At 44.5% G+C, this 20,137-nt stretch overlaps 1 protein-coding gene across 8 annotated transcripts in view; it reads left to right on the top strand.

The window, feature by feature from the left end:
* The window catches only part of ST3GAL3 (ST3 beta-galactoside alpha-2,3-sialyltransferase 3), a 192,496-nt gene that overhangs the window by 157,565 nt on the left and 14,794 nt on the right, over nucleotides 1-20,137 (top strand). For 7 of the 8 annotated variants that reach the window (XM_019291537.3, XM_039555684.1, XM_019291536.2 and 4 more), the window contains 2 exons: nucleotides 8,689-8,835; nucleotides 18,097-18,243. In XM_019291537.3, coding sequence (XP_019147082.1) covers nucleotides 8,689-8,835; nucleotides 18,097-18,243 — 294 coding nt within the window. The remainder of the gene's footprint in view (nucleotides 1-8,688; nucleotides 8,836-18,096; nucleotides 18,244-20,137) is intronic. The other variant, XM_019291540.2, reaches the window with a different exon arrangement.

The raw sequence follows: 20,137 nt of genomic DNA, 5'->3' as shown, positions 1-20,137 counted from the left end.
ATGGAGCCTGGCCCAGGCAATCAGCGCTCTGACTATTTGGAAAAAAACTCTTTAAATGTAAATGTTCTGTTTGGATTACAGTTTATTTAAATTCTAATCTTTTAAGAATATTAAATAATCTTACTTTAAAAATCTTCTTCTGTAAGACACCAATTATTAATGCAAGTCTAGAAAACAAAGTAGGGCAGGAGCTTCCTGGCATCTTCCCAGTTTCTTGTTATTTTGACCTTTCTGCCTTCTCCTCTTAGAGGAGGCTGAATAATTTGTATATATTGTATATGAACATTCAGTGAACATACAAATGATTTGGCTTCTCATTTCAGCAAAGATGCCAAACTAGAAGAAGACAGATTTTCTGTGTACTCTTGCTGTAAAAACAATGTAAAAATTTCCCTGGAATCTCACTTTGAGATAACTTCAGAAAGCGATGAGGGTTTTTAGGCCATAATTCTTCCTGTGGTGATCCTTTAGCTTTTTTTGTTGCAATGTGCCAAGAATTTAGTCTAAATATGTGTTGTTTAGTGAGTTGCTGTTTGTATTCAAACTCATGAATCAGTTCAGCTCCCCAAAAAAGACTTTGCTGATGGGTGTCCTCAGATGCCCTGGGATGCCCTTGTGCTTTGTCACCCAAGCCTGCAAAGACAGCTTTTAAAATTTTTTTTCAATTTTTTTTTTTTTCTCCTGAGCAGGCATATGGTTGTAAGTGGAGCAGGTAGCTAAGCTTGTAGTTGGGATCGCCTCATGTTTTCTGTTGTAAGCAATGGGGAAAATGCTTTATTGTTTTATTACACCAGCATCTTTGAGCTGATGTTTTCCGTGCCACATGTTTGGCACAGCTGGAAAGTTCAGCTGAAATAACTCAGCTGTCTCAGGATGAGGCGACTACTGAAAATGCACAGTTGTATCCTTGTTTTTTAAAAAAAAGTCTCCCACCCTATTTTGCTGAGATTGTCCAATTCTTCAGCCTGGTGGGGCTCCTGCTGTTCTGTGAAATCCCAGGGTTTGGTCTGATGTTCCATGGGCGCTGTTAGATGCCGTCAGTGCCAGGCACTGTCAGTCTTACTGTGGCTCCGCTGTCCTGCCTGTCAGGTGTCCTCCCACACAGTTAGCTGGGATGCAACATCTTCAGGGATGTAAGAACTAAGTAGGATTTTCTCATCAGTTACTTCTCCACAAAGAGTTTGCGGCAAGGACAGCAGGCCAGGGAGCAGGGAATATCTCCTGGACTCTCAGGAACCCCTTTTCCTCCTCCCAGTCACCTAGGCACTGGGAAGGAGCAGTAGCCTGCTCTGATGCATGGCAAGAGCAAAAGTGTTGGAGGTCAAAGAGTGATGGGTACTGGGGACAGCAGAGAATGGAAAGGTTTCTAACTGGCAGGAAACTCCTAAAACACTGGCACTTTAAGACTTTTTAAAGTGCTCTATGATTATGGGAATCAAGCTGCCAAAAGTTAAACAAAAAAATAACATTGCATTTTCAACGTTAATTCAGTTCTCCTGTGCATATGTTATTCTTAATTACATAATTATATTCTGGCTTGCTTAGAACACAGCTGTCTATCTAGTGGAGAGGGAAGACTGAGGTTTGGACTAATTTCTGTAATGCAAGACATTCAGCCTTGTATGAGTAGTTGTAGGAGCTGTAGAACATGTGGATAGCAGAGAGGAAATGCAAGGAGGAAGAATGGTTCTGCTGGTTAGACACTGAGGGTTCCTCTTGAGGAGATGTTACACACACAAAGTATTGCAGAGATGCTCTAAGTGTGAAAGTATGGTTTGTAAAACACTTAGATACGTGGTGATATAAGAAAAATCTTGTGGGAAGATTGGAAAGTTAGTGTTCACAACAGTAGTCCTCAGCTGAAATTGTGAGACAGTCCTACTTCAGCAATTACTAACATGTGGATCTCACCCTTTCAGTCCCAGTATCCTTTTAATAGATGTTACATGAGTGTGACATTTCATAAACTATATCATAAAAATAATAATGAAGTAAAGGAGCTGGTCCCTTATGGGAACAAAATACCCTGTATATAATGATGATGTAGGACCTATTCTTCTTTAGGATTTTTCTGAAACTCTACTACTTCAGATATGTTTTCATTGAAGGATTATTATTCACAAAAACCACAAAGCAAACATAAATTATCTGAATCCATTCCTTTCACTAAAAACTTCCATCTTTCCTAAGACATTTCAGAACAGGAATATTTCTTCAAAGTTTGGCTCAAAATCCAGCTTACATTTTGAACAAAAGAGTCCATAGTACAGTCTATCCATCACCCTGTTTGCACATAGAAGACACGTCTGCTGACACACCGTATGTGAGCCGTCGTTTATGCTTCGACTTGTGAAACAGCATTCATCAGAAAGATCTTCAGTGTTTTTCTGCAGCTCCTCTGACATGTTCCAAGTTCCGTTTTCTTCGCGGGACAATCTCTTTTTTAATGGCATTTTGTTATCTTACAACTGTGAACCACATTTTGCTCTCAGTTACATGGATAAAACCATGAGAATACTTTTTTTTTTGAAAGAGGAATTCCTTTTCATTTACAACATGTCATAAAAATAGCTTTGCTCTCGTGACTCCTTAGAGCTGCTCTTGGCCTTGTGCTGTTTAATCCTGTGAATCAGAAGACAGCAGCTGGTGTTAGACCAGCCACACAGGAGGGCCACGTGTCTGTATTTGGGTTAGCTGTAGCACTCAGTTATGTAGGTCAAATGAAGCTGGAAATTCAGTAGGCCTATTTGAATATGCCTATCTGCTTATTCACAATATATGTTTGCAGGTAAACAGGGCAGAAAGTTCCTGACATCCCTGGGAATGAGCACGTTGCTGAGTTACAGCAAACTGGTGTGTGACACACCAGTGCCACCCTCATGTCCCAGGTGGATTTTCTCACCACTGAAGTTGCTGCTTTCTGAGCCGGTATCTGTGGATGGGACAGCTTCCAGTTTCACGTGTAGCCAGGGTGCTGTGTAGGTGACATGTCTGGCACAGTGTTTAAAGTTTGCAGCTGCTGCTTGGAATTAAGTTTCCTTTCTCTTGTGGTTTTCGACCTGGTTATCAAGCCTCATGAAACTTCTCTCTAGTAGTGAATGATTAGCTCAGCTCTATCATCAAAGAAGAAAATATTTTTGCTTTAAAAAGGAAAAAAAAGCTCTGGTAGTGCCATGTTTTGAGGTGCTTTTGTCTCCATCATGCTTTGCTGCTTTTTGTTTGCTAGGTATGTAATATATTTGGGTCTTACCCTGAGAAACATAAGTAAAAGCTAAATTTGTGGGCTTTATAACCAGTCAGGAGTTCTTTTAGGTGCTGTGAGGCAGTTGGCAGGTGGGCCACACTGACAGGGGAATGGGCTGGGAAATTACAGCTGGTTGATTTTAGACCTGGTCGGTGGGAGGATGCCTGGGGAGAAGAAACAAAACTGGAAAAAATTAGAAGTACTGTGTTGTTGGGTAGTAGTTGAAGAGCTGCATCTCTTTTGACAACAGAACAAAGAGAAGATGAGGGAAAGGCTTGAGGAATGCTCCTGCTTCAGGCAGAGTAAGAGCTTTTCACTGGGGCAGATAAGAGCAGAACTAGTCTCTAGAGCATTTCTAGGCTCTAGAAACTGAAGATAGGATCATTCAGAATGAATGCTGGCCACAGAACCATGTGCAGAGGGTGGTAAGGGGTTCTCCATAGCTTTGAGAAAGTTGGGTAAATATGCTTGAAGTGTGGGCTAGTGAGTCTGGCAGTTGACCATCATCCCAGACTGCAGGCTCTCAGCACCTCTGTTCTTGTTGCTAAGAATTCCTTGTTGCTTTGATAATCAGTGCAAATGATGCAACTTCGTTTATATTACCACTTCTAGAAGAGCATTTTCTAGGCCTCCGTGTCTACTTGACCGCTGAGAAATGCAGCATTGGCTGATAAGATGGTTATTTTCTAGTGGAAACACACCTTCCACATCTAATCCAGCTATGCCTGAGCAGAAACCTTTCAAAAGCCTCTGCATATGGATCGCAGTGGTTTTGCTGTACCTTGTTTGTGTGACAGTGAGAGCTTGTGGATGATGGGTAGAGAATAAATCACATTCCAGGCTTGGTGGGGGCAGAGATTCCAGTCAACAATGTGCTCACAAGCATGGTGAGGTCTTATGACTGGTGCATCATCCCTTGACATTTTTTTTGCCTCATGTCCTTCTTCCTCTCCATTTCTGGTGTTAGCAGAGTTCAAAAGAGCAGTAATCTCCATTTTCCACAGGCTGCCTCTCCAGTCTCTTCATTTGGTTGCTCTGCAACAACATACTACGTACCCAGATTTGCCGGTAGCTGACCTTTGCAATCTTCCTGTCCCCTTCCCATCAGAGCTAGAAATCTCAATGAGCTATGCCGCCTGTAGTCCTAAATCCACTAGTATCACAGAGGTACAAAAGAGGCAGCATCTGTATCATCAGGACACAATGGCATTAACTCTCATTTTGCTTAGTATATTAGAAATGTTGTTATTCTGGGAGACTCAGCCTGCTTCTCGTGGTTTGTATTTTCCACTGAGGTGTGCTTCTTGGCTAAGGCTCTGAGTTTCCATATTTTATTTTAGCATGATTTGCCTTTAGCGTGATTTTATTTTAGTTGTGATTTGCCTTGGTAAATCTGAGAACAGGAGACGGAAAACTGAATGGAGACAAAAAATAGTTTACAACCGGCTGTGCCTATTAGCCTTCAGTACTCTGCAAATGGACAGAATGAGGGATTGCAGCTGGATTGTCTTGTCCCTGGAGCTATTTGGTGAGCCCTGCCATTTTTTATCCCTTCCCCCTAATCTGCTATCTTTGGTCTGTCATGTCTGTACCAGTTTATTCCTGGAGTGGTGTCTCTAGAGGTGGTGTCTCTTTTTGCCTCTCTCGCTGGATAAGAACTGTACAAGAAATTGGCTTGAAAGCCCCGACCTATCTAAATTCTTCTGTGCTTTTAAAATAGTTTCCTCTAAAGCCTTTAGTGATGTCCAATTTTGAAAACACTCCAACATTGCTTAAAAATGCTGTGGCCCTCATGGACTTGTTCTTCAGTCATGTTCTCCTGTCTGCCTCTCTCCCTGTGATGCTTGTTTCTTTACACATATATAGTATAAGCTTCTTTTGGCAGCCTTTGGCACTGTAAATACTGATCTGTGTCTGGGGCTCCAGGTACACAGTAGTGCCAACAAGTAATAACAGTGGGACCTGAAAACAAGGATACACAATTTCCAGCCTGGACCCTCTGGTTTCCACCTCGGTACAAGGAGGTGATGAGGCACTGTGGGAACATTGCCTAAGCAGTTTTCAGACTCATTTTCTGACTGTTTATCATTGTGCTGATCAGGAAGGGAGTTATTTCATTGTGACAAGCCCACCCTTAGGTACTGCAGGTTTAGCCACTGCAGTGGAGAACAGAGGATGCCCCCAACCTCCAACTGCGAGTCGGAGCTCCCAAATCTGGCAGGAAAAGTATGCCCTCCCTCCTAGAGCCTGCTGCTCCATGGGTCTCCTCCCAGCCAGAAAAAGGGACAGCGTTCCCCAACGGGAAGTAATTGCTTTGGAAACCTCTCTGAACATCTGGGTCCAATCAGGCTGAACATCCACCCCCGGCGTAGCACCAGCGGTAGCACGGAGCCTTGGAAGGGGCTGCGCTCCCGGCTGCCGGGGGCTGTGTCAGGGAGCAGCCCCCTGGGGCTTGCAGGGCTGGTGCTGCACTTTGGAGCGTGCCAGTGACAAGCTGCAGAAGAAAACCACAGCGCTCGAGATGGAGCTCAGAACTACAGGGCTTGGAGAGCCAAACCACAAGACTGAGGATCTCGGTAATTACAAGCCAGGAAAACAGTTTTTGGTTCTTTAGCACTACACAGGGCTTTGCCTGCTGTATAGGTGGAAGTGAGAGAGCTGCTTGCTGAGAGTCCCTGTTCCTCCCTACAATTGTTTTAGAAACTACAGCAGGAAAACACACCAAAATGAAAGACTACCCCAGGTGTCCCTCAAAACTAATTTCAGGGGAACTGCCCAGAAAAGTTACAGGGAAGAACACAGAGCAAATAGAAATGAGACAGAAGGGAGAAGCTAGAGCGGTTTCAGAGCAGTGTGATAGCTGAAGGAAATGCTTAGGGAAATAGTGATGAAGTACAACAGGAGAAACAGCTAAATAGAAGGGAGCAAAGCAAAGCTTGTATTTCTAGCTAGGGATGGGCACCCGCATTTATTTTACACTGGCATTGAAGTAGCTGAGAGGAGCCCAGGTGTGGTCCCGGTGTAGTTCACACATTGCTGGGAAAATGGACAGTGGTGGTGTGTGTGGTTATTTCTCTCCGAACAGCTCCAGCAGCAGCAAGGAGTAAAACTCTCAAATGTTTATAGCTTTTCTTCTTTTCCTTTTCTATTTAATGTTTTGTGTGTAATGTAAAAGCCATGTAAAACCTACTTAAGTCCCAGAACTTATGTAGAATCTCCTACAGAGTGTAAGTCCAAACAAAAGGCATCTTCTGTCCACTTCAAATAGCTTGCAGACCTTTGGCTTGAATTGTTCACAAAATTTAGGCAATGCCATATTTAGAGTTGTATGTGAAATAATAATTGAACTTAAAAATTTATTTTAGTTTCAAGGTCACACACTATTTTTCCAGGGTGTGCCTGCTTAAGCCCATGATAAGATGGTTTCATTGAATGAGTAGCTGTTCAAGATTTTTGTTTATCATCTTAATTTCTGTGAGACCTGGAGCATGCTTAATGCAAGTGGAATCTGTGACTTTTTTTTTTTTTTGGTCTTCTTCCCTGAAACTGAAAGGCCTCTACTCTACATGTGCCCTTAGGAAATTCCAAAGGTTTAATATTTATCCAATTTTTAATGAATTTTCACAAGAAGGCAAAACTCAGCTGGCATACCAAATCCCTCAAATCCCTTGGTCAAATGGATGTTGGACTTCATTAATATTTGTAAAGGTTTTTTCTGTTTTTTTAAATGCTGGGATCGCTCAGTGACTGAAAATGGCTTATTATAATGGAAAGTGTTAGACTGCTTTGACACCAGGCATTCTTTGTAATTCTACTATGATGAAAGAACATGTGTGTATGATGAAAAAACATGAGTGATAATTAAGAATTTTTTCCATTGAGGTTCCCAAGGGCACTTGGCCATTGTTGAAATGTGAACTTAAACCCATGGGATGCTTGCCCTGGTTGTCAAAAGTGTGTTATGTTTAGGCAGTTTTGAGGGGGCATGGATAGCAATGGGATTTGACTTTCTTAGAGAGTTGGTTTGGATGACGGTGTGCACCCTCCTCAGGTTTGCTCTGTTAATGCCTTTTGTAGCATGAACCATCTGCCAAAGTTTCAATTTCAGGATATGAAATTCAGCAGCTAAAGATATCCATGGGATTGTTCCATAAAAAACACTCTGTAAGGTGTGTAGCAACACGTGTTATGAGAGTTCACAGGAGCTGAGCACAGCACAAGGAGTGTCTGAAATGCAGCAGGCATTGGCTGAGGCAGAATTCCAGTCCATAATTACAGGGGTGGTCACTACCGGGCAGGGGAAGCTCCTGAGGATTTTGCAGTGGATAATCAACATTTTCATCAGTGCCTTGAGAGCAGCTGTAAAGTCACTGCTAAGCTGCAAGCAACCCAAAACCGGTGTATGTAATGAATTGCAGAGTGTGTCCTTTTTATGTAGTGTAGTGACTGTCTCTGTTGCTTGTCACGGAGATCTCAGGGAAGATGGCTTCAAGAAGGAGGTGTTCAGTCAGATTATCCTGCCCAAACTGCTGGTCAGCAGATTAAAATTCCTGGCTTCCTGGCCTGTGCTTTGCTCTGAATTAACCCAAAGAGAAGTGAAACATTGGAACACAATTGCTCCCTAAGTCTTGTGAACACAGGATCCTCTGGTTATTTTGGGGGAACTCTGTACTATACCTGCTGACACCTGGAAAGGTGTCAATGATGGGAAGCCATGTGGCAGAGTGGCACAAGCTCCTCTCCAGGCAAGGCTGTCTAGCAGCTCAGCACATATCAAGGCCAGTGTTCTTCCACGTTTGCAGAGTGAAAACTTGAATTGGGTAAAAATAATAGACATGCTTAGTTGTTTCCTCCCTTGTACTGTGAGCATTCACGACTCTTCACAAGACAAGATGATATTTCTATAACCTTACAGCTTAACTCACATAAAACCTAATAGGGCAGGACAAATCTAGGATAAAGTGGGAAGCATGTAGCTCACCACTGGAAGTAGGGCTGTACAGTCATTTTAATCTCTTTGAATGTTCTTAAAGCATTTGCTATCCAATGGTGTATCCCCTTGAAGGCAGGTGGGAGTGATCACAGGATGTGCTGGAATGCTTAATCCATGGATCAAACCAGCTGAAGTGCAAATAACAGTGAAAAGATGGCACCAGGGAAGAGGTTATTCATGCTGAAGCCCAGGCCTCACAGTTGCTATCCAGGCTGGCTCAAGTGCATCAGTCCATGCTGCTGTCACCTCTCCAAGAAGCACAGGTCCCCTACAATGTTACACTACTGCCCTGTGGCAGTGAGCAGAGACAATGGGAGCTGCTGCAGTAGTGCATTTTAATATTGTTTTTTAATAAAATAATAGAAATCTGCTATATATGGTATATCATTGCGTTTGTTGTTTTATCTTTTTTTTTTTCTTTTTTCTTTTTTTTTTTCCTTGTTGTTATCAGAGTGCCTCTGATGGCTTTTGGAAGTCAGTGGCAACCCGTGTCCCAAGGGAACCTCATGAGATACGTATCCTGAATCCCTACTTCATCCAGGAGGCAGCTTTCAGCTTCATCGGACTGCCTTTCAACAATGGCCTGATGGGCAGAGGGGTAGGTATAAAGCAAAGGAAGCAAAACCTCAGAGAAGGATGTGACACCAAGCAGCAGAGGAGGCTGACACTGTTCTTACCTTTCCTTTGGGCCTCCACTGTTGGACATTGAAAGGGAGGGACTTTGGCTCTGTTACGGTGGCAGCTCTCAGTCTCATTCAGACCCAGGCAAGAACCTTCCTGATCCAAGGATTTTGGGGGGGATCATCAACACTTCAGCAGTGCCTTGAAAGCCATTGTGAAGTTTCATCCCAGGCTTATAGTAGAAGAGAGTAAAGGTTTGCTTTAGGAGGCCTTTGGTAAGAAATTCTGGTCTTATCCCAAAAAAGTTTTATGTGTAAAAGCTCACAAAAGAAAACAATGCAAACCACATTTTTAGCTCATATTTATTAACAAAATACCTTAATGGTCATTCTCGTATCTCTCACCCCCAGTGCAGCTTTTTGAAGTGTTAGTGTTGGAGTAGGTGGTGACTTGGGTTTTCTGGATTATCTCACATCGCAACACTGTCCTCAGAACCTATTTATATTTGCTCTACGTAATATATCAACCATTAGAGTATTACTTGGGTGGGTAAACTGCTCATGTACACATGTGATGTTGTTGTTGATAGAGACCACACGTGACATTTTTGGCTACATTAACACAGCTGACAAACCCAGAGAGAAGCACTTCTGCTGGACAAGGTCTGCTTGGTCTGCTGCTGGCATTGTCCTTCCATTGCTACCAGTGCAGATTTGCTATGTCACAGCGCGGATTTGGACTAGACCTAATAGTGCCTCATTTTCCATGTCATAATTATATCATTAAGACTTCTGGAATATTAGAGACATTTGTTTTGTGCAAGTCAGATGGGTGGGTGCCTGGAGATAAGACATTTCCTTCTTAAAATGAGAAGTGCAAGATGTGTGTAGGCAGGTTCAGCCACATGGAATGGGCCTTTTGTAAAATGCACTGTCATGGGATTCTGGGAACTCTGGATTTTTGATATGTGCACTGAAGGTATCTTATTGCAAATATTCCCATCAGCTAGGAATTAACTTACTTCACCTCTTTGCCTTCTCCAGAACTTACCCTTAGAACAATGTGGTCTTGATTTGTTTTCCAGAAAATCAGGAGTGCTGCCCCAATAAAGGACAAAAATCATCATACTTTATTTTTCTCCAATTTGTTTTTATTTTTAAACACGTTATTTTAATACACAAGTTATTACTTAAACTGAAAGGAGAAGAGAGAATCCGGAAATGAAAATGCTGTGAACTGAAGTTTATGAGGTTTTGATAGGTTGTTTAACACACATCAGATTGGGAAATGAAGGCATCTTAATTGAATCCTGATGTTTCACTTCACAAAAGTCCGTTTGAGCATTTAAAAATAGTTTATGGTTCTTTAAGGCAAGCAGTCTTTGCCCATGACCCCTACTAGACTGTGTGAATTGTAGTTTATTCCTCAAGATGGGGCAACAGGAGCTCTGCAGGTGCCTGTGTGGGGCTGAGCTGTCGCTATAGCCTGGGCGGTCTGTGCAAGGACACTAACACCAGCATTCTGTCAGAGTTTAAAAACACACAGACTGTTTCTAGCCTGTGGCTAGAATTTTACTGCAGGCATCAGCTATGGACTGCTGTTATGGAACTGCTGGGGCTTCACACTTTAGGGAATTCTGCTGCACCAGTGCAAAGTTTAGAGCTTTGTAAGTGCAAAGGCTCCAACAGAAGCTGCTTCTGCCGGATTAAAGAGGGAGGAGTCTGAGTAAAACCGTGGTGATAGAAATTTGCTACATTTTTTGCTCAGAGTTTAAATGAGAAGAGTAGAAATCAGAGCCTGTAGACCAAGAATCCAACTCTCATTGAAGATTTATGAGAGATCCAGCCAGACAAGTGGAGCATCAAGGAGGATTGCCCCACGTCTGTGTGACCTAGCAGCTGCACGGCTGGTTGGGTTTGGGCTTGCACTTTTGAGATGAGAGACAAAACTTTACTCAAGAAAGAAGCATATGGACCTGGAAAAGGAAAATGCTGAGGACTAGTGAGCAAAAGCACAACAAACAGTGTATCCAGAGTTTCTCCTGGGCAATGGGGCTGGAGGCAGACTGGTGCCCCCGTGCTGTAGTGTGCTGTGCTGTGTTGGGCAGGCTGCACACAGGAGGATCAAGGCTGGGGATGCCTTAGTAATCAAGGCCAACATAAAATCCTCATAAAGAGCAGTAATATTCCACTCTCCTTTGGTTCTGATGCCTAAATAAACTTCAGAGCTTCTCTTGCACACCACATATGGTAACAATGTGCTGCCAATTAACTTTGTAATTTGTGGGTTTTTTCAGCAAGGTTGAGCAGAGCTAGTAAAATAGTTCAGGGCTGATCTCAAAGTGTTTTTCCCAGGATTCAATAAAGACTGAATGTAGTAACATCCTCTGCTTTGATAATATAATTTGGGCCAGATGATCCTGGAGTATAGTAGTGGGGTACAACTCAGATGTGCATTTTGATTGCACTCCTGGCACTGCTAGCCAAAAGCCCTAGCAAGGAGCAAAACTCACACCCACAACAGTGACTTCTCTCTGGGAGAGAGAAGGTTTACAGCAGTTTTCTTCAGTCCTACTGAAGTCTTAAGAGTGGGAGAGCTGTTCCATACTGTATGTGGACTTCTTTTTCCTGGGATAAGCTGATGATAAAGAACAAACTTTGGGCTCCTAGCAAGGTCTGGGGGAAAATAATTGTTAATACCTAAAGATGATTTAGCACCAAAAAAAAAAAAAATCTAGTAAAGATCCTCTCTCTGATTAAAGAATTCTGTTAAGGCGTGGGTGCAGGGTTGGCTTTCTCACTAGCCAGAGATGATTTTGGTTCAGGTGGGAGTTCTGTTTATAGAGGTCTTTGGGGCTTGAAACGAAATGTCACTGGTATTGCAGCTGGTGGTTCAAGCTTGCAATATCACCCCTTACACTGCAGGCAGTTTACTGGGGGCAAGCACGAACATCAGCTCAGAGGTGTCACTGCTGGGTGCACAGACACCCCTAGGGATGGTCACTGCTGTGGTGCCTTTGGCTGCATAGTGAATCGTCCTGTCCAGTCAGTAGCCCCCAGAGCCATTGGAGCAGCAGCTTTCTGGCTCCTCTGGGAGCCCTGAGCCTGGTGTGAGGTGGAAAGGAGAAAGAACACTTCAGGTGACATAAATTATCAGGAGTCTGAGGACTCCAGTGCAGACTGCAGTGTTTGTTTCTCTCTCTGTGCTGGTGCTGTGCATCCATGGATCTGTTCGTGATTTAACCTGACACTGTAAGCCTTTTGTTTGTTCAGGTACTGGAAATGGTTGAATCTATGAACTAAAGAGATAAAGCATCCTTCTTTGGATTTCACCCAGCCTCAGCACTAACCTGGTGAAGGAGGAGCCGTGTGCAGGAGGTGTTACCAGGCTGATTCAGGCACCCAACCATCGATTAGCACCTCTGTATAGTGCTGACAGCTCAGGGATTAACCTCTGATGCTGGAGTGTTAGCATGTCCCAGCCAGGGCTTCTCGTAGCTCTTAGATGGTTTTTGCTGTGGGCAGGCAGCCTTTATGGAGGTGCCAGTGGGGACCCTTTGCACCTTAGGCAGTTTTCAACTCCCTTGTGTCATCATCATGACCTTTTCTCTCATGAGTTGCCCAGGTGTCAGCAAACTTTATCTCCTGGGCTGTTCTTACTGGACTATGAAGGCTGACTGTGTGAAGGCTGTGCCTTGGAACCTGTTGAGTCTTTGTGGAGCAGAAGAGAGGTGGGGATGGCAGGAGCAGAGTGGTCTTCCACTTAATCCTTTCCAGTTACATGGTTCTCCCTTTTTTGCACCCTGATGGCATCTTCTAAGGCAGGTAGAGGGACAAGTAAGGGGCCACTGCAGCTGCAGTCAGTTAAATGTAGAGACTTAGTGTCACTGTAAAGCTTTGGGTTTGCAAGGCAGCACATCTGCTTCATGGGCTGCACTTTTCCACCCATTGCCACTGCAGTGGGCTCAGTCCATGAGCTGCTGGGGAAGGGATGCTCAGACAAACCAGTGCAGGGGAGCAGGTAAATGCATGCCAGCCTCCTCTTGGTACAAGCTCAGCCACCTGCTTCTGCACATGAGAGATGCCAAGGAACTGAAGGGAGTTTGCTTCTCACTGAAAAGTAGACCATGAACTCCCCTTTAGCATGGGTTAAGCATGTATGTGCTTATCACAGAGCAGGTAGCATAGGGTAAAGTCATGTCCTTGCTTGCCTTCTGTTAAATCCTTAGATCCTTTAGAAATACTCCCTGCACTGCACAGGAATCTGCTCTATGGCAAATGGTGAATCAGAGCTTGTGCATCAGGTGAGATGTCAAAAATACTTGGACTGGGCTTAGGTGTTCAGGATCTCAGCAGGGAAGTGGTAGAAGGGAACCTGCTGGGTAGCTGGGCTGTCCCGTCTCCAGCCACTGGCCACTGGCCTTGCCCTTTGCTCTGCTGCAGACAGCCAGTCCTGCAGGCTCTGTCCCACTCCCAGCAAGGGATAACCAGGGGAGCTGAAGGAAGAGCACTGGAGATGCTCTGCTTTGTCTTTTGAAGCCCAGAATTGCAGCTGTTTCTGTCCATGGGTGGAGGTAGCTATGGGAGCAGCAGTGTGTGTTGTAAGCTCCTGTGGCAAGAACCACTCTCCAGAATGCCAGGCATTTGCCTTCTCACAATGAATGGCACTAAATTGCTTTCTATGCCATATTTCCAAGCTTTTCAGCTAAGGGAAACAAAGGGTAAGTTTGGGTTTGCTCCTATGCAAACATAGAGAAACAAAAAGGAAATACAGTGATTGTTTTGTATGTTGTGATGACTTATTAGAGTTTTGTTCTGTATTTCTTTTATTTTGAAAACTTCGGGTGATCAGGTCTGTAACTGATAAAACTAAGGTGGGAATTTTTCTCAGGTAAGCAAATGTTTGGGTTTTCCCTCAAATAATTTAATATAGTAGTCAAACCAATTTGAATATCCAGGTGCATTATTGTTTGTAGGGAATTTATTCTTCAGTGACTCTTACCCTTTTATTGAAAAAGGTAACAATTGCAATAGTCTGAACAATCCAATAAGTCTTACCCTGAGCTAAGTAAAATCCCATAAATAACTGGAATTCATTTAACATATTAAGGGAGTCAAATATTTCTAAAAACAGATTTACAGCAGTCATTTCCTTCCAGTCCAGCAGGCAGTGACACAGGAATGACCCGGGCATGGAATGAAAAGCAGCAAGAGCTTTTCACATGCACCAAGCAAAGAGCAGTTCCAGCCCTGGTTCAGTCACCAGCACTGGATCTCCAGCACAAGCCCATGAGGTGATGGTCAGCCTCAACAGAGTTCAGAGGAGTTCCAGTGTTCATTTCTGCTGACTGATTTCTTATGTGAGTAGAAGTCAGTCTTTAAAGCCTCTTCAGGGGGAACAGTGGAAGATGAAACATCAATGTCTTGAGGGGAAGCCTTTTGTCTTCCTGCTTGCAGCAGAGAACAGTGTAGGAGCAGTTAGGAGAACCTGTCCTATGTCTGTACTGCTAAAGGCATTTCTGGTCCCCTGACCTGGTGGTGCAGACTGGCTGCGTTTGCACTGCACAGAGCTTGCTGTGGTCCCTCACACAGCACAAGACCAGAAATCTTTGCCTCTCTTGTCTTTATACTTTCTCACCAAGATCCACCATGCAGGTGCTCACCTCACCCATGGAGGACAGGTACCCATGGAAGGAGCCATGCTCCAGAGGCTGTGGTGGGGCTCCAGAGGCCCAGCACTGCTGTGGTGACGTGTTGCTCACCACTGCTGTGTTTTCTGCTTCTGTTTGTCACATGGCCTTTTAGTGTCATCCCTGGCTCATCTGTCAGTCTGCTGTGTTCTCTCAAATGGGACCAGGCAAAGGGCTGGTCTCTGGGGAGCATTATATTAGATATTACATTTTCCAGATGTTTGGTCTTAGACAAGCAGGCCAGGCTTGAAAATGTGGATTTTCAGTTCTGGACGTGTTATCCAGTGAGGTTACCCTTGTAGTTGTTTACAGGTGCTGGAGAGGGGATGCTGAACCTGGTACCTCCATGGGCCCCAGCTGGGACAGAAACTACTGATACACAGCAGGTGATGCAGAGCTTGCAAGGCCAAGCTAAACACTTGTGGCAGAGAATTGACAAGGGGAGAGGGCTGCCAATGATTTCTGGGCTTTGCCATTCCCAGCTCACACTGCTTCGTGAGCACCAGTTCAGGTCAGAGACTCATCATGGCCGCATCTGGAGCAGTGGTCGTGTTGGACCATTCCAGGCAGCCCCATGGTCTAACCTGCACTGGGCAGTCTCTGTGCAGCTGGGAGGCATCCCAAGAGGCTCCTGCCTCGGCACTGGCTGCTGTTGGGCTGTAGCTCTTCAAACGTTTGGCTGAAAGCAGCACTGCTTGGTGATACAGGAGCACCCAAGAACCACAGAGGGCCATGAGCAGGAAGACAGGCTTTGAGCTGCTCTAGCACTAGATTATAATTCCTGAGGCAAGATGGTGGAATTTTGGGGGGTTTGTTTTAGCAAAGGCCTCAAATAACAAGAGGCCTGCACAGTTGTTTGAGAGAGTTTTATTTTCATAACTCAACACAGGAGGTGTGGTGGTTGCTTTGGTATGTCTTTGGGGCACGGCACAAGGGTGTGTGTGGTGAGATAGCACTGACGCATCGTGCAGGGCATAGCAAGCCAGATTTGGCACAGCCGTGTCTGTGATGCCTAACTTCTTTTGGAGTGACTTGTCCCCCAATTTGCCCCCGAGGCTGTATATGGTCCATCAGGTCCAGATTAGAGGTTGGCAGCTAATGAATTTATATGTACAATCTGGAGAGCTTGGAAGCTGTGTAGATGCAGCCAGAGAGTAGTTATAGCCATTTCCTCTCTGATATGTGTCTCCTCTTATTTGCCACTTCTTTGCTAGGAGGAGAGGATAGTTGTAGGGGCCAAATCAGATACATCTACTAAGGCTCATGAGTTTAGGAAGGTAGGTAGTCTCTGGTATTTTAATCATTTTTGAGAACAGGGCAGGTGGTACTAAAATAGTGGCTTGTCAGGAACTACTGAAGAACAGAAGCAGATAAGAAAATTACCTCCTATTTTTTCCATAAATACCACTGGATGCATTATAGAAAGAATAAAGTCAGGCAGATATTTGGCAACGAAAGTTCACTTTCAATTTCTGTCTACTGTTATTCCCCAAACAGACTGCGCCTGAAAGAAAGTTTGGCAGTCCTCCCGTGAGGTTGGGTAGTGTGATTAATTCTCTGTGGTTTGCAAGACTCACATTAGAAAGTTAGCTCTTAAATGTTAACTTGGCCAGTGAAATTCCCTCCAGGCAAAGACCCTGTGTCTCCCTTGAGCGGTACCGTGGGAATGGGCCCGGTGCAAGTGTGGGTGGTGTTAACACCATCATGTTCCCTATGACAACACGGTCTCAAGGATGTAACCATTTACTCACTGTGTTTTGGACACTGTAACTACAGCTCTGCTGAGGGAAAGGGTTTTGTGGCACGTCCAGTTACCAGCTGATGCAATTCCAGCAATGTACAAATGTCATCTTCTATGCAAAACATAAAGCTGAGGAATCGGAATTAAAACTGCCATGTCCAGGAAAACAGGATGTTCTTGGATATTTTGAAATTTGGGGCAATGTTCTTATCCTTGCCTAATAAACTTTTTCCATTTTTTTGAAACCCCTACTTGATATTTTTTGGCTACTAGTGAATTAACAGTTAACTAAAGTAACTAGAATAAAGCCAATATTGTTTTTGTGAGTATCAAATGAAATTAAGCTGTGAGAACAAAATGACTCTGCTGTTTTCCCCCACATCTAGAGCTGGAACAGGAGGATGTAAGAAGGTCTTGTCATTTCAGATGTGCACTGTTACTGTTGTGCTGCAAATGTTTGAATTTAATGTCTCATTGATTTAGCCATAAGCAGGTTTTGCCTGTTTGTTTTCAGATTAGAGTGGTTCCAGTGCACTGTAGTGGAGTTCTCCATAGCACATGAGTTGTGCTCCCAGATCTGCACATCCCCGCCTGGATACGGGTGACATTTTTTGCTTGGAAACTTTGTTCTTCAGACCAGTCAGGCAATCAGAAGTGAGCAAGACCGTGTGCTGACAAAAACCAGTTCCTTTGAATGAGAAGCAGAACCTCAAAACATTGTTCCCAATCTTTTTGAACATGCAATAGCGTTGCTCACCAGTTCAGGATAAACCATTGTAAATGAAAACTGTAAGTGTGCAGTTGGTTTCTATATCTCAGCTTAGAGCTATCACCCTTGGTGACTGTTTGAGCATGTCCTCTGAATTTGTGATATTTCCAATACTCTACAAATGAAGATGTGGGTGGATTTCTCAGCCTCTCCCTAGCCCCTGGGGCAAAGTTGCCTCTGGATTCATCTGGCTAAAGGGGAGCTAGCAAAGTCGGTGAGCTAGGATTTTACACTGGAAACACTTTGTTGTCCCAGCAGAACACACAGGAGGAGTTGTCGCTGTACAGCACCGCTGTCACAGGGCCTTGGCAGGGCCAGTGAAATGGGAAGGGCTGAGGCTGGACTTCAGTGCAAACTGCAGGTCAGCAGATGGGAAAGGATAGTTGGGGTGTCGCCCGGATGCTACTACCCATCTCTGACTGGCTTCCCACTGCTCCTTGTTTTCCCGGTGTGCTGTGGTTCAGAGGGAATGCCACAGGCCAGAGTGCCCTTTTGCTGCCAGGGTACCCCTGAGCAAAGGAGGGGATCTTGGAATACACTGACTGATCTCCTCTCCGTCTCCCAGAGCTGTTTAATAACCTTAAACTGCTTTTGTCATCAGTAAAATAAGGATTTTGTGCTGTTCCTCACTTCTGCTCCTGTATGGTGACCTGTTTGGGATACGTATTCTTCCTTAGCCTAGCGGGAAGCCAGTAATGTGCATAACATTGTAATCTGCTCTCTACGTCTGTTTTAATTTCAGAAAGCTGATATATCCACTGTGATTCATCCTCCAGCTCGTCTGCTGCCCTGTTCTCAGGAGAGCAAAGTTGTGGCAGGGGAGTCTGACCATTTGCATTAATTTCTTTACAAGTTGGGAGGCTATCAACCCTGCAAGCTGGCACTGGGCAGCTGATGTGTGGATATAGCCAAATACCACGTTCCTAATTTTCTGTTTAGTAGCAGCAGTGCCCCTGTGAGCAGAGACAATAAGAGGAAATCTTTGATTATAAAAGTGGCAACCTGCTAATGACTTCCATTCCTCTTTCTCTCCTCTCAGAACATCCCCACCTTGGGAAGCGTAGCAATAACCATGGCGCTGCACAACTGTGATGAGGTGGCGGTAGCTGGGTTTGGCTATGACATGAGTTCACCCAATGCACCACTGCACTACTATGAGAACATCAAGATGTCTGCCATCAAAGAGGTAGGGAGCTCCTGCCAAGCACATCCTCCTCCCAAGCCTGCCAGCCACCTCGACTCCAGAGCCTGACTGGGATGGTGATGTCAACTTACAGCTTTCCTGTGTGGGTCAAAACACAGCTCCACCCGTGCATTTGCCTGTACAATTCTAGACATTCTCCCAAGCTCAATGTATGTTAAAAATGGTTATTGCTCCTGGGAAACGTTCTCTGGAATGTGTTTATAATGTAATTTCTTCTTCGAGCGGCAGGGAAAGGATTCATGTAAATCTTAACTCAAGAAGAGTGAAAGGGAGCAGTTTTGCTCTGGGATTGAAAAGATATGGCCTCTCCTGCCTTTTGATCCATTGTATTGCTCTCTAATCCATAGGCTTCTTTTGCGAGATGATCCCCTCCTCAGGCCCTGGGAAGCGTGGGGGAGGTGGGATTAGCCTGTGCACCTGAGTGCTCAGCTGACTGTTCAGCAACACCTCGCTGGTATAAACACACCAGGGCTCTGTGGGACTGCTCTGTAAAGACAGGTCCACATTAAACACATTTTCTACTACTATCACAGTGAGACAGACAACATTTTTGGAGGAACAAAAGCTCTCATATTGGTATAATGCAGCAGTATAGATACCTTCAGGTCTGTCCATTTCCTGTACCAAACTAGAGTAAACTTGGACACTGGTCAAAGCTTCTATAGTGGGAAGGTTTGCTGCTTTTTTGGGAAAGCTCATTCTTTCCTAGCACAGATGTGGCCCAAGTCTTCCTAAGATTGCTTCTCCCTATTCACTGAGTAGGGAAACTTGCTCTATCCTTCTCCACACTGTGAAAAGTTGTATTGTTCATGGGCAGTAGCTGTCTCCTGGCACTTGGCATTTTTTCACCTCAAGCACTTTGCCATTGATCCAGACCAGGAGGGAAGCTGCAAAGTTGTATTTTTCCAAATCACAAGACTGTACGTGTCTTAGTACTCTCACAGGTTGCAGGCTGCATGACCCTAGGCAGACTGAGAGGAATTATAAATCAGTGATTAGTCAGCTTGAGAAATGAGAAGAGCGTGTCTGATTATCAGAGTGATGAGACTTTGGAACAAGCTCTCAGCAGAGGCTAAGAGAACAAACAGAGTTTAGGCAAAAGCTGTGAGGAGGTCCCCAATATGCCAACGGACTGGACATTGTGGTCCTGAGGTACCTTCTGGGTCTGTGGAGGTAGCAAGAGAGTCTGCCTTGCTCAGTGGAGTAACCATGGATTTAATCAGTCCTTGCTGGGAAAATGAGTGCTTATTTGAGGATTTAAGGGGTATGTCCAGAGTAGTAAATTGAATTGAGGTGATGTCTGGCTTGTGAAATCCCTGAATGGAAAATAGCTAAGGAATATAACTTTTGCAGTAATAGAGGAGGTATCACCACCAGCTTGCCCAGTTTGGGCATCTCGTTATAATCACTGCCAGAGACAGGACCCTGGGCTCCCCAGGCCCAGGTCTGAGGCAGTACAGCTGGTTCCTTAGTCTTCCAGTAAAGAGATGGCTACACCAGAGTGAAAATGGCTGCAGATGCCTGAATCCAGCAGTGAGTACAGAGACTCTTCGTGAAAGTTTCAGGAAAAGCTTTTGGTGCCACTATTTTCACTTTGGTGAATCAGCTGCCTTTGATGGAGGATCACTGTTGCCCAGTTGTTCCTCCTGTCTCATAAGGATGTCAGTCCCATGGTCAGCTCTTGGACGTGGGGACACCCACAGCAGGTGTCCTTGCCAAGCTTGTTTCACAACCTGGTATGTGTCTCAGTCCTTGAGGACACCACTGGAACTGACAAGAATGAAGTCATCTTGCTCTTAATCCTTACATGAATCAATGGAAAAAGTTGGCAAAGAGTTGGATAACAGAGTCTCTGGTTGAAGTCACAGGTCCACAT

Source organism: Corvus cornix, chromosome 8 (genome assembly GCF_000738735.6).
Source record: "Corvus cornix cornix isolate S_Up_H32 chromosome 8, ASM73873v5, whole genome shotgun sequence".
NCBI classification, from domain to species: Eukaryota; Metazoa; Chordata; class Aves; order Passeriformes; family Corvidae; genus Corvus; species Corvus cornix.
The sequence above is the reverse complement of the archived record's forward strand: the minus strand, read 5'-3'. Positions and strand labels throughout refer to the sequence as shown.